The 14,964-nt window shown below is 42.1% G+C and overlaps 1 protein-coding gene across 7 annotated transcripts in view; it reads left to right on the top strand.

The window, feature by feature from the left end:
- The window catches only part of TSEN2 (tRNA splicing endonuclease subunit 2), a 58,679-nt gene that overhangs the window by 33,659 nt on the left and 10,056 nt on the right, over positions 1 to 14,964 (top strand). For 4 of the 7 annotated variants that reach the window (XM_025449481.3, XM_049097563.1, XM_025449482.3 and 1 more), the window contains 4 exons: positions 4,128 to 4,164; positions 4,702 to 4,813; positions 6,132 to 6,221; positions 7,399 to 8,217. In XM_025449481.3, the coding sequence (XP_025305266.1) occupies positions 4,128 to 4,164; positions 4,702 to 4,813; positions 6,132 to 6,221; positions 7,399 to 7,458 (299 nt within the window). In that variant the 3' untranslated portion in view covers positions 7,459 to 8,217. Of the gene's footprint in view, positions 1 to 4,127; positions 4,165 to 4,701; positions 4,814 to 6,131; positions 6,222 to 7,398; positions 8,218 to 11,369; positions 12,673 to 14,964 lie in introns of those variants that run through there. The other 3 variants (XR_007404062.1, XR_007404064.1, XR_007404063.1) reach the window with 2 other exon arrangements.

Raw genomic sequence — 14,964 nt, 5'->3', positions numbered from 1 at the left:
CTAAATTTTCCTGTTCTCTGGGCACAGCTGCTTGGTGCCTGCAATTTTTTAACAATATTATTTTAATTTTGAAGGTTGGTGACCTAATCACACATACCCTAGAACTGCCAACACAGGTTAAGCCCAGGACATCCTCTCTTAACCATTGTTTCTGCTTATAGAAGTAATGACTTATGACAAAGGGCCATTATGAAATTCACATCTTATCAGGGAAACTCTTCCCTTGAATAAATCTTGTCAATCACATTTCATTTGCAGGAGCAGTGCTTGGAACAAGTGATATGGATCTCAAATTGAGTGCAGCTGTCAAGCTACTTGACCTTGATCACCCACTAGTGAAAACCAGATTAAAAACCAAGTGGGAGCCTTTCCTTATATTCCCCACCCAAAAGCTCCTTCATCTGCTGGCTTTTATGTTGCCCTGGCACCTAGCCTTGGTGCTTTTTTTCCCTCATCTTGTTTAATCTTAATACTCCTGTGAGTCACATGGTATTCACTTCCTTTTATAGTATGTTGGGGAAATTATGGTTTAGAAGGGTCAAGGAAGCTGCCGAGGGTCCCACAGCAAGTAAGTGCAGAGGTTAGCTCTGAGTCCAAGCTCGATGTACTTCCACCACACCAAACCACCATTGCCAGCCTGAAAGCTAAAGACCAACTCCAGCTGTATATTTTGTTCTGACACATGCAGCTACTGGTTGATGTGACTTAAGATCTAATTACTCCTAAGCCTCCTTCCCACACAATCCCAATTTTGGATTTGCATTGACTGAGTTTGGTCGTGTAATTTCACAGCTGCCTGCGAATTAGAAGTTGAAAGACAAGTGGAGTGATGGGGGCCATTAGAAGCCAACAGGGTACAGGGTTCCTGGAGCCCAAAGGAGTCATCGCCAGCAGTGGCACCCAGCCCCAGAGGCTGACAACTAGTTCACTCGCTTGGCTTATTTTTCCAGTCAAACTTCTTAAATGTTTTTGTTAACATTTTCCACATCTGCACGCGCAGCTTTTGCATGCAACTCATAAGAATAGGGACATTCTTCTACATCACTATAAAACCATATAATCCCTGAGAGAAATCAGAACTTTCAATATCATTAAAATGCCAGAAAATTTAAATTTCCATCTATTGTCCCCAAAATGTCTTTTGCAGCTATGGGAGTTTTGTGGTGGTTTTTTCAATACAGACTCTAGTCACTATTGATTTATCACATCTGGCATTGTAGGTTTCTCTTTTACTTTCCTAGGGCTGCCATAAGAAATTACCACAAGCTTAGTGGGCTTAAAACATGGGAAATTCGTTTTATCACAGCTCAGGGTGCCAGAATTCCACTGGGCTGTGCTCCCTCCAGAGGCAGTAGGGGACATCAATCCCTTGTCTCCTCAGCTGCGAGTGGCACTGGATGTCCTTTGGCTTATGGTTGCATCATTCCAGTCTCTGCAAAAAGCCTTTTCCTTTTTTTTTTTTTTTTTAAGATTTTTATTTATTTATTCATGAGAGAGAGAGGCAGAGACACAGGCAGAGGGAGAGGCAGGCTCCATGCAAGGAGCCCGATGTGGGACTCGATCCTGGGTCTCCAGGATCATGCCCTGGGCTGAAGGTGGCACCAAACTGCTGAGCCACCCAGGCTACCCTAAAGAGCCTTTTCCAAATAAGGCCACATTCACAGATTGTGGCTCACTATAGCCTTTTTAGCTTTTTTTTTTTTTTTTTTTTTTAATTGAAAACAGTTTCTCTACCTTGTTTTTCAGGGCATCAAATTTTTTTGAAGATTCCTGGAGGATATCCCACATTCTAGATATGTTCAGTTGTTTCCTCATGATTAGACTCCAGCTCACATTCTTTGGCTCACATAGTTGTATGTATCATGCCCCATCAGGAGGTGCTTAATGTCAGGCTGTCCCACTCTTAATGACACTAAGTTTGATCACTTGGCTAAAGTGACCAGTGTCACATGTCTGTTATAAAATTGCATATTTCCTTTTGTAATTAACAAGTAATACGCAGGATGAGACTGCATACCTGGGTCCCCAGTAATTATAATGGCTGCCCGAATTAATTATTGCAGTAATCATTTACTAATTCTTTCATTCCTTCTACATGCCATAGCTGGCATTCATTTATAAGAAGGAGCTTTCTCTTCTCTTCCCCATTCTTCCAGACTTTATTTCTGAAAGCCCAGGATTTCTTAGACTTCTGAAGTTTTCATCTTTCTGCTTGAGAGGCACTCTTGTAAAACGATTTTATTTTCCCCTCTGAATACACTCTCATCGTTATGATTACTATCCTAGGTAACATGTTGAACCTTCATTTTATGCCAGTCACTGTGTCAGCCCCTCTCCCTTCAATGACTACCCCCAGATTTCCTAATAAGGAGATTGAAACATAGGGCATCTTCATGTGGTCTTGATACTGATAATACTTGAACTTGGGTCTGTCTGGTGCTTTTAACTTCTAAGCTATACCACCATCATCAATCATCCAAAAGGACCCAACTTGGGAGGAGCTGCTTTCAAATTATGTAATGTTCCAGTGTTCCAGATGCACATTAGACATGTGTGCCTGGTCACAAATAATGGTATTTAGTGCTAGAAAAGATCTCAATTTCCCCCTCGTTTTTCATTTTGTACTGTTGGAAACTGAGGCTCAGAGATGTTAGTAACTTACTTGAAGTCACACAACCATGAGTGGCAGAAACCAGCCAGAAAACAAAATTCCTGAATTCAAGTTCATTCCAGTACGTGGTTTCCTTCCACTATACCATATCTCAGAAAGTTGAGGATTGTATGTTGGGGTATTTACTAAAATTTGTGCCCTGGCACAGTGAATTTGAGCTGACTTGCCAAATCCTTTAAATATAATTTAAATAGGAAATAGAATAATAAGAAGGAAACGTGACTCTAGAAAGTGTAGTCTAGGTGAAGGGTTGCTCTATTGTCCATGGGATCCTACAGAGTTACTAACTCATGCTATCAAGGTAGCTCTGAGCTTGCTGAACCTAAGGAAAATGTGATTAGCTACAGTACTGATATGGCCCAAAAGGAAAATTCTGTCAATTCCTCAAAGGATAAGAAGCTTATTTGCACGGATTTTGCACTGGGGACAGCTATAAGCTTACAGATGTAATTGTGCATTAGTAAAAGTAATTTTTATAGCCATAGTTACATATAAGCCCCATACCTCAGAGTCTTAACCACAGAAGTTAATTTTTCATGCGAAAGCCAAAACTGGTGTTTCTGAGTGGTGAGCAGATCAACTTCCAAGGTGCCTCAGGAGCCCAGGCTCTTCCTTATGGCTCTGTGGTCTTCACCAAGTGGTTTTCAAGGTCATCTTCAAAAAGAAGTAAATATAGCCTTGGTACGTGGCAGGGTTTTATGGGCCAACCTGGCTGCTTGAGAGACACAATCTAGCCATGTGCCTAGAAAGAGAGGGAGTAGGTTTGATAAACAGCCACTCCTCGCCACGGACTTTGTGCCTCTGAAAGGTTCCCTATGAAGTTCCAGAGTCCGCATGACAGAGTCCCTGCCTCAGACTCTCATGGACACTGGCTTTTGACGTCCGTAGAATGAATTAGTAGGGCAGACTGATCTCCAACTCGTATGTATGGTTATGTGACTGTCTTCTCCACTTGACTTTGACTATTTCTTAAAAATAGTCATGATTCTTATTCCTCTCTAGCACCAAGACTCAATCAACTTGTACCTGGCCAGAGTACCTCAGACACTTAGAATTAGGTCGATTTGAAATTAATAGCAAAAAAAAAAAAAAGTAATAGCAAAACGCTGGTCCATGTTATACGAACTTAACATGTTTGACATAATTTCACATTCTCACTCTGTAGAGTATAAGACAAGAGGTGAGACCAAAATTGCTTATATTCAAATTTGGATTTCATTTGTGGGGTGAGGGTGAGATGAGAATGCCAGGGCCCCAATCATAGAGTTGCTTTGTTAATTGCATTTTGTTCCAGGAGGAAAAAAAACAGTTTGAGTTTTAAGATAGACTACAAGATATATTGCAAACTACCCATATACAGATAATTGGGTATTTATGTCTCTTTGGAGAAGAGAAAATGTCAGTAATAAGATTTTGATTTCAAATGGTTATACATTTTCTTTCTTTTTCTTTACAGTGTTGTATCGAAAAGGCCCTCCATTTTACCATGCAAGGTTTGGAATGATTTTTAAATAAGTTAATAGCTTAAAGGGACAGGAGGAAACTTCTGACCTCCAATGTAATTTTCACTGCCATAGAAATAGTTATAATCATGTTGTTCTTCACCTCTTAGGAGTAAATGCTCTATATCTGTGCCTTCGACACTAACACTGTTGTACTATATGTAAAATAATAAATAGGTTACGATAACATGTGTTGTAGTGTTATACATTGAGTTCATCTATGCAGTTGATTGTTCATCTTAATATCAGTGAGTGTTATCTAAATAGTTGAATGAATTCACGGCTTTCTTATTGGGAGAAATATTTGTATTCTTTCCTTGTCAGTGCTGAGATGAGCCTGAAAGTTTGTAATGTAAAGTGAGAGTTTTTCATTAATACTTTTCCACAATAACACTGCAGGGGAATTTAAGATTAGATGTTGCATTTTTATTTTCTGTATCTTCATTCTTGATAGAACAAGCATTACTCTTTTTAAAGAGGTTGATTTCATGCCTTTTGCTTTTACAATGCCCCCTATGTGTCTTCCAGTTACTCTGTCATCATCGAGTTAGTCGACGACCATTTTGAGGGCTCTCTTCGCAGACCCTTCAGTTGGAGGTCCCTGGCTGCCTTGAACAGGGTTTCAGTTAACGTCTCCAAGGTAACAACATCAGCTTTGACATTCATGTGTCACTTAAATGGTTGGATTTATTTTTTCTTAAATATAGTAAAATCATAAAAGTCATCTGTTGGAACTTCAGTGTTCCTGCCAGCAAGGTTCTAAAAGATGAGGTGAGAAGCTGGCCTCCTCTCGTATTCCCTGCCACCACTCACTGGTGCTGAGCTCCAGGACTTAAACTTCAGAATTTCCTATAGTGATTGATGTAGGGGGGCATTGCCTGCCTGCCAGGGGTGCCATCAGCACATGCTAAAAATTCAGTCACACACATTCGCAGGGGAGTCAGAGCATTGATAAGTTTCTTTTCAAAGCTAGCAGATTTCTTGAAGAAAAAGGAAGAATATTAATATTTATAACTAAAAACAGTACATGTGGGCAGCCTGGGTGGCTCAGCGGTTTAGTGCCTCCTTCAGCCCAGGGCCTGATCCTGGAGACCCGGGATCGAGTCCCACATCGGGCACCTTCAAGGAGCCTGCTTCTCCCTCTGCCTGTGTCTCTGCCTCTCTCTCCCTCTCTATGTCTCGAATGAATAAATAAATAAATGAAAATCTTAAAAAAAAAAAAAAAAAAAACAGTGCATGTTTTCTCACCACCCTGTTGTTATCTTCATCCCTGAGGGTGAGGAATCAGAGATGTTGAGTGATGAACCCAAGATCTTGCAGCTTATATACAGAATTGGGATTCAAACCCAGAGTCATCTGACTGCCTGATTTGTGTTCCGCTATATTCTGCTGCCATCGAGATAGGAGAGAAATTTCATCTCATACCAGGACTACTAAGGATGAAAGCTTTGTGTGTTCTCTTTTACTCAGTAATTTGCTAACTGAACACAGATTGCGAACCCCCTCTGACTCTGCTCCAGTGCTGCTGGAGGCGCTGTAGGAGGGGAGGCCAGAAGGTCCAGCAGAGGCCAGGTGGCAGCTGCCTTGAGTACAGATTAAGTTGCTTAGGTTTGGCCTGTAAAAAGCACCTCTGTCTTTTAGAAATAGGGAGTCTAAACTGTTTCTAGTATTTTTATACCCATTTGCTGGGACTTATGCATATATTTAATATGTTAAATACTGTGTTTATAATCCATATATTTGTTTTATTTACATTCTCTTGCCATGTTAACAGTAACTAAATGACAGGTCCTTAGTCTATATCTCAGGCCCAGTCATGTTTCTAGGAGGAAACCAAGGTGGTTTGTGAGTAACCAGGAGCACATGGTGGGAGGAAATGGAGTCTGTCTGCATTTCCTACTGACACACCCAAATTTATATTGTATAGGATGTGGAGCTTATTCTTCATTTCTCAATAGGAACTCATGCTGTGCTATTTGATTAAACCCTCTACCATGACTGACAAAGAGATGGAGTCACCAGAATGTATGAAACAAATCAAAGTTCAGGTAGGTGAACTCAGAAACAAACTCATGGTATTGCAAAGATCTGTCCACCACATTGGGTCCTCTGGAATATGTGGTCCCAAGAAAAGAAATGAAAACCATGTAGCCTTGATAACAGGGAGCCCCTCAGGCCCTCTCCCTGCTGAGCCCACTCTCACGCCCCCTTAATTCCTGCTGCTGCTCTGCCTGCCATGTCCTCTGGCCTCAGTCCCCACCCTTCAGGTGACACTGCTCTCACAGACACTGGCACCTCCTGGCCAGGCCTCTCCCAGGTCTCATTCCCAGAAACTCAGGTGTCACTGCTCAGTCCCTCCTTGAACTTGTCTGGCTTTTGGGGAATCTTCCTGGCGGGTCTTTCTCTGGCAGGACTGCCACACTGTCTCCCAGCATCAATTACTGTTTCTACCCCTGGCCCCATCTGTGACTCTTCCCCCATATTCAGCAGGTCATCGATGTTGTCTCTGACACTGTACCCTCCCTCCTTGTTCCCACTGCTCTGTCCCACTGTAGCCTTGCCTGTTGGCCTCCCCGGCCCCAGTGCCTCATCCATGCAGTTTGTCCTGCTTGTGCCCACTAGGTTAGCTGTTCATAGGATGCCTGCCCAGACGCACTTCTCCCTTCTCAGCACTGGCCCAGATATACCAGCGCCATCTCAGACCTGGATCTGATGTTAAATGCTAGCTTTCACACTGGTACTCCTGTTCCTGAAACCTGCTAGTGGAATACCAATGCAAAGGCACGTTTAGATTTTAAAATCTGGTGTCAGGGCAGCCCAGGTGAGTCAGTGGTTTAGCGCCGCCTTCAGCCCAGGGCGTGATCCTGGAGACCTGGGATCTAGTCCCGGGTCAGGTTTCCTGTGTGGAGCCTGTTTCTCCCTCTGCCTATGTCTCTGCCTCTCTCTTTCTCTCTATCTGTGTCTCTCATGAATAAATAAATAAAATCTTAAAAAATCTTTAAAAATAAAATCTGGTGTGATTATGGTAGACAGTATTTGCATGTGAGGTGTCTATTGCTGCCTTCACCTTTCCCCCTGGTGTTTCAGTGACAAGGAATGGGAGCAGGTGTCCTCATTATATAGACAATTCTCTGTGAAACATTGCTGTGATCTCACATGCCTAGCATGTTCTTTCATTTCTGTTTTTGAAACTTTTAATCACCTTTTTATTTTCGTTGGTTACAGGAGGTGATTCTAAGCCGCTGGGTTTCTTCAAGAGAGAGGAGTGACCAAGATGAACTTTAACAGTCCAACCTCAGAACTATGATTTACCAGCAAATACTATTGAGTCTCCTACAGTAAGCCAAGTTCAGTGTGAGGTAAAGAGTCCTCTTCTATAGCTGTCTGATAATTGAAAACTTTTAAAGGGCATGCCACTCCCAGCACCAAAAAGTGATTAGTATTTTATAAGATAAAATTACCCAGGAGACAAAAAAGCCCTGTGCTGGCCTTCAGAATCCGTCCTTGGGTCAGTCACTGACTCTGACTGATCCCGAGCTTCTCGTCTATGGACCTCTGTCCTCATCCATTCCAGTATGAAGGTTGGACTAGATGAGTCACAAGAGGATTCTTCCAGCAACAGGGAAATCCTGTTACTCTCCAATTTTACCTGAAAATGGCAGTAGTTTACATTCGTGTGGCACGGTACAGTTTCCCAAACACTTTTATGTGCATGCATCTTTTGTTACTCACCTCCAGTCTGTTCCTGAGAGTGTGTCAGAGAGGAGACTTGGGGATTTGTAAGACCCCATCGATCCATTATGTTAAATGGAACAAATAATGTGTCTCCTCGTATCTAAGAACTTGAACCAATTACTCAAACACTTAAAAATTCGTTTAATGTCTATCAAGGATTTCCATGTCAGAAAGCCTTTAAAACCTAATCTTTAACTTTCAGTAAACTCACTGATGGACATGTTTGTGTATTGTACACAACAATATTGTACAGTATTAGATAAAAATTGCATCTTGCCTCACTGAACTTGTTACAAAATAAAAAAATGTAGTGAAATAATGTATGAAGATACATAATTCAATTAGCATTTAGTAAAACACAATTAACCAAGCCTTTTTCAATTTGCTTGCATACCAGTGAAGGTTTGGGAAGTGGCAGTGATGGAGGGGCAGATAAGTAGGGGGGATGCCAGTGATGGTGTGAGGGAGACAAATGTCTGAGATTCGTCCAGTGTCCAAATTCAGGACACTGGCAGACAGTCTTCTCCTTGGTACTGAATACCCCAAAAGTGGAAGGTAAGAGCTGGAAGCTAAGAGATGACTAGGAGACGGGTATCTGTGTGCATTCCTCTGACACGTGGTCCTGGGGCTCCCAGCAGCCCGAGATTCTGCTTATAGTTGTGTGTGTTCATGCGGTGCCTCTGTTCACACCATGATCCTGCTCTCGCAACAGAATCCTCATATACCTGCATGGTCTACATTTTAAAGATTTGGCATTCAAATAGGGGAGGTCGTCCCCCTGCCCCAGACCAATAATGACCATCCATTACTGCTTCTTAGTACTAACTCCTTTTGCTCTTTAGTTCAATGTTTTTACTACCGGCTTTGCTTTCTCCAGGCTCCTTAGCAAAGTAAAAGACTTTGCTTTGAAGCATCACTTTCTTAAAACCCTGAAAGTCAACAAAAATTTCAGGAGCCGTATCTTTTCCCCGTTTCATTTGTCATTGGTGGTTACACTTCTCTCCCCAAGCCTGATCAGTGCATATATACCTTGATGGTTAAAAAAAAAAAAAAAAAAAAAAAATTCTTCCATGAATCCTTCATCAAAGTACCGTCCTCCTGGGAGCCCTTCACATCACATACCTTATCATCAGCTAATGTGCCTTCAAGGTTATGGTGACTTCCTTCATGTAAAGGCTAAAATAAAGATGTAGAAAAGCCATAAGACTGCACAGATATTATTGCTAACTGAAAGCTCTAGAAGGATGTCCAAAAGCATCATCTTTAGAAAGGCCTTGTATGAAATATTTTCCTTCATATACACAGTCTGAGCATCATGTAGCAAGCCATGCACTCTTCAGCATTACCCAAGGGCCCTGGGGTTCTAGAATGATGTATCGCCAAAGGTTTTGGTTGACATAAGCCTCAGTTACCAACTAAAAGCAGTATTAGCTTAGCTTTAGATGCATTATGTCCTAGAACTTTTTTCTTACCTTCTGAAATAAAGGTAACAGATGGGGTGTGTGTGTGTGTGTGTGTGTGTGTGTGTGTGTGTGTGTGTGTTTGGGGTTTTTTTTAAAGCTCAGGTTCGGGGTGCCTGGGTGGCTCGGTCAGTTAATTGGCTGCCTTTGGCTTAGGTCATGATCCCGGGGTCCTGGGATCAAGCCCCGTGTTGGGCTCCCTGCTCAGCAGGAATCTGCTGCTTCTCCCTCTGTGTGCTTGCTTGCTCTATTTCTCTTTCTCTCTCAAATAAATATAAATCTTAAAAAAAAAAATGCTCAGGTTCAGCAAGACTAGAAGTTTGGTCTGTGATAAAACCACCTCAGGCTGTGGTTCAATGGGGAAGCTGCTGCCACTTCAGTGAGAACAGAAGTTGTTTCACTCTTTCTTCAAAGTGTTTTACATGGGTCTTAAATCCTGAACCTTCCAAGCTTACTTTAAAACTGGAATTCTTCACCACATCCTCCTTCTCCATCATTTTCCAGCTTTCCAAAGGCATCTAAGCTGCACACTATACCATCCTGTGCTTAGTGGCATCACGTGGACTGGCTATGCACCCATCATACAAGAATTTCACTGGCTTTATAAAGTAGCATGCCACACTCAAGAATACCATGAAATTGTGGAACCAGCACTTTTTTGCAGGTTATATTTTGTCACCAGTGCAAAAAACCATACACACAAAAAGGGAACATATGCTTAGCCAAGATTGTATCTTTTATATGATCACCTTTCTCAATACATTATCACTTTTTTTTTTTTTTAAGGAATTTCCTAGAACTTTAAAACTCCCCTACTTTCTTCATGGGCTTTTCCACTCCTATGGGAGACACTTTTACATAATAAAGTGGGGGAAATGTCGTGACAGTGTGCAACACATCTAGCACAAGCATTAGGCAGTCAGCTTAAACCATGGCATGTTGTGTGGTCCAGACATAACTTAGGTGATTTTGCTGCAGACTTCACAGACTCCTTATTTTTTATTTTAGATAGCCAATACGGAGTACCACTTTTTTTGCAAATTCTTAGAGTATATATTCAGATAGTGGGGGTTAAGATGGGGCAGACACCTGTGTTCTTACTTATCCTACAATAGACTTTTGACTTCAAATAATGGGACCCCTCCACAGGACAAAGGTTTGAGTCTCAGACGTGGCCAACACAGCACCACCACAAAGTGCAAGTGGAAGACTTGACTCGAGAGCTCTTGATCCTGTGTTCAGCCTTTACATGATCTCCACAGCTAAAGTGACACCAGCCTAGAAAAGCATGTGAAATCAGAAATACAGCCCTGTTAGGGCCTGTCTGAGTAAAGGTTAGGAAGGCTGGGAGCACCATGGTGGCACAGTCCATTAAGCATCAGACTCTTGGTTTTGGCTCAGGCCATGATCTCAGGGTCATGGGATCAAGCCCTGCACTCAGTGTGGAGTCTGCTTAAGGATCCCTCTCCCTCTGCCCACCCCTCACCCTACCTCCCATCCCCCTACCCCATGCCATTCACTCTATAAAAGTAAACTTTAAAAAAAAGACCAGGACACCAGGCAGGGCCAGGTATTTGCTGGTACACCTGGGTGGTGCTCCCCCCGCCTCAGGTTTGGGGTGCAACCTGAGGTCCCCACCAGGAACATGTTCATGTATATGATTCTTACATAGGTCTTCAGTAGGTTCACAGATTCTGTGAGGACCATCTGTGGATCCCACTTGCAAACCTGGGAGCATTGTGTGGTTCTTAACTTTTAATTGGTCTCCCCAGAGATAATTTTATTAAAGTCTAGGTAATGGAATGAGCCTTCTAGAAAGGAACCAGTCAAATCTCAGCTCTGCCTTTCAGTGGTTACGTGACCTTGGGCAATTGTCCTTTTAAGCTTCAATTTTCCTATCTCTAAAATTGGGTTACTGATAATAATTACATCATTGTGTGGATAAAGGAGTAGAACTCAAAAAGCACTTGACATGTGACGGAGTTTCCCCTCTCTTCCCAGGAGTGACTCAAACCCACCAGACTGGCAAAAGACCAAGAAGACACAGTGTCAATTTATTTATACTCAGAGCTAAGTCTGGGCTGAGAATGAAATGCGTTTGTGGAAGTTAGGCCCATCCAATAACATGCAGGCATTGTTTGTGCACAGAAAGTAGGAGAGCTGAGAGGACCTTCACCAAGGGTCTTCTGTGTGCCGGAGGGGCTTTTCTGTCATCACAGAGCTGCATTACCTTCATCCTACCTTCTGAAGAACCGAGGCTAGAACTGGACAGTCACCCTTGGGAGGTGTGGGCCCAGCTCTGGCCGCAGTGGGGCACCGATAGATGGTTCTGCATTGCACACGTGCACAGCCTTTAAGGCACCACCTCCTCAGGTGGCTTATAGTTTTCAGGATTTTTAAACTGTCAGTGAGACTCTGGTTTTGGAATCAAGTTTCAGCAATTGCTTGGTCTCTTTCATTGGCCTTGGCTGGAGGACAGGATGGCTAAGGCCTCCTTGGTTTAGAGTCAGACACAGGTTTGCATCCCAACTCCCACTTACTAGCTGTGGTATCTTAACCTGTTTCCTCATCTAGAAAATGGAATTAATGTTATCAGCATACATATACAATGGAATACCATTCAGCTATAAAAAGGAAGGAAGTGCTGGCACATGCAGCATGGATGAATCCCGGCTACATGCCAAGCAAAAGAAGCCAGACATAAAATGCCACATATTGTTTGATTCCAGGCATATATCCAGAATAGGTAAATCCATAGAGAACACAGATTGGTGGGTACCAGGAGCCAGGGGGAAGGAAGACTCGGAAGCAACTGCTGAGTGGGTACAGAGTCTCCTTTAGGGGTAATGTTTCAGAGCGGTGGTGGTTGCACAATTCTGAATATACTAAATGCCCCTGAATATTTTGCTTTAAGATGGGTTTATGTAGTAAGAATCTCACCTCGATGGAAACAAAAGTAAAAAATAATATGGTGCCCAGAGGTTTGCTGGAGGATTAAGTGGTTTGGCCCTTACAGGATGCTTATTAGCACAGTGCCTGGCTTGTGATAGACTTTTCAGTCCTTTCCAGCTATTCTGATTCATCTCAGGGGGCAAGAGGAAGCATTCATGTCATAAAAACCACCATACCGGGCAGCCCAGGTGGCTCAGCAGTTTAGTGCCGCCTTCAGCCCAGGGTGTGATCCTGGAGACCCAGGATCGAGTTCCGCATCAGGCTCCCTGCGTGGAGCCTGCTTCTCCCTCTGCCTGTCTCTCTGCTTCTCTCTCTTCTCTGTGTTTCTCATGAATAAATAAAGTCTTTAAAAAAAAATCACCATACCTACTCTCATCTGTTTAAATAGTTATTTGTACAATTGATTATTTTATGTTGATTCTCTGAGCTTCATAGAGGCTGATGTTTTCTCTCGTTCCCAAACAGGAGAAATAGTGACATCTGTGCCTCTACTATACTAAATTCTCCTATAAGGAGATTCAGTTCTAGAAAGTAATCAATTAATAATGTTACATCTGACAGGGATTAAACCAACAAGAATGGGAAATGGTTTTAAGCAGGTTTACCAGGGTGGGACTGGTTAGGCTTTGCTTCATTTTTGAGCATAGTCTACAAGTCTGAAAAATCATTGTTATTTGTGGAATAAAATTTTTATTTTGGTTGGGGTTTTTTTTGCCCTTATTATTAAAGTATTTTCACTTTAAGTTACTATTTACTTGAATGTGATTTTTAACTTAGTTTTCCCCTTCTCATAGAGTACTTGGGTTAAAAAGAAATGAGGTATCTTTTCCCTACTACCCCCCTCCCATTTATGATTTTACCAACTGAATTCAGAATTTTAAAAAATATGATTACATGAATGTTAGCTTCTATAGTCCATTTCTAAAATGGAGAGATATTTAAACCCCTCAATTTGGGGCACCTGGGTAGCTCAGTCTGTTAGGCGTCCAACTCTTGATTTTGGCTCAGGTTGTGATCTCATGGGTTGTGGGATCTAGCCCCTTATGGGGCTCTGCACTCAGCAGGGAGTCTGCTTGAGTTTCTCTCCCTATGCCCATCCCCCACTTGTGCTATCACTGTGTGTCTCTCTAAAATAAATCTTTAAAAATAAAAAATAAACCCCTCAGTTTATTTTACATCTTTGCTTTCTTATATATGAGCTGAAAAAAACTTAGTCTTTCTGCTATTTTATGAGATACAGAGATGCCTTAGGAATACATATGAAAAAGCACACTTGTAAAACTGTTAAACTAATATATATATATATTATATATATATATATACTTAAAACTAAGTATATTTTATTTCAAAGTAATTCATTAAAAAAATAATTCACTATTTTTTTAGGTGAAAGGTTGCAAGGATTTAAGATTTTATTTTTTATTTTATTTTATTTTTTTACAGATTTTATTTATTCATGAGACACACATACACACACACAGGTAGAGACACAGGCAGAGGGAGAAGCAGGCTCCATGCAGCGGGGCCAGATCCCGGGTCTCCAGAATCATGTCCTGGATTGAAGGTGGCACTAAACAGCTGAGCCACCCGGGCTGCCCAGATTTAAGATTTTAGAATCTTTACATTTTCAGAAAGAATATTACACAGGTAGATATTCTTATTCCTAACTTATTTATTTTTTTAAGATTTATTTATTGAGCACCTGGGTGGCTCAGCTGGTTGAGTGTCTGCCTTGGGCTCAGGTCATGATCCCAGGATCCTGGGATGGAGTCCTGTGTTGGGCTCCCTGCTTAGCAGAGAGCCTGCTTCTCCCTCTCCCTCTGCTGCTCCCCCTACTTGTGCTCTCTCTCTCTCTCTCACTGTCAAATAAATAAAATCCTTCTTAAAAAATTTATTTTAGAAGTGGGTGGTGGTGGTGAGAGAGAAGCAAACCCCCTGCTGAGCACAGAGCTCAACATGGGGCTCAATCCCACAACCCTGAGATGATGACCTGAACCACAATCAAGAGTCAGATGCTTAACTGACAGCAACCCCATTGCCCCTCTTCTAACTTTAAAGTGGCAAAAGTAGAATCTGATAAAGTAGAAAAAGTAGAATCAGAAAAACCTGAGTCCAAATTTCAAGTCCTCACTAGGGAAACAGTGGTGACCTGGGGAGCCCTGCCTCTGAATCTTAGTTTGCTCACCTGTGGAATGGGGATAAATACTACCTGCTGAGTGTGTTTTGCAAATGAAATGACCCATGAAAGTCTGGCACACAGCAGGTATACTTTTTTTCTTTCAGAGAAACCAAAAGTGTAAGCACTGCCATAATTGTTTTCTCTAGGAAACGCAAAGCCAACGTTTATGCCCTGGTTGGTGACACAGTGGAGGAAAGGGAGGTGACAGAAAAATAGTTTGAGGTGAAGTAGTGAAGACCGCCCTAGAGATGGGGAGAGTTGAGGTAGTAAAGTACCTCCTGTGCAAAGGGAGCCAGATAGGCCATTGTGTGTGTGTGTCTGTGTGTGTGTGTAAGTAATGTTTACTGGTTTTTCCTGGTGGTAAGAGTATTTCATGCATGCTCTAAAGGCTTTGGGAAGATGCTTTGGGTGGATCATTATAGACTTTCAAAGTGGTAACATTGAGGCAAACTTTGTGACCTTGCA

This window comes from Canis lupus, chromosome 20 (genome assembly GCF_003254725.2).
Source record: "Canis lupus dingo isolate Sandy chromosome 20, ASM325472v2, whole genome shotgun sequence".
NCBI lineage: Eukaryota > Metazoa > Chordata > Mammalia > Carnivora > Canidae > Canis > Canis lupus.
The sequence above is the reverse complement of the archived record's forward strand: the minus strand, read 5'-3'. Positions and strand labels throughout refer to the sequence as shown.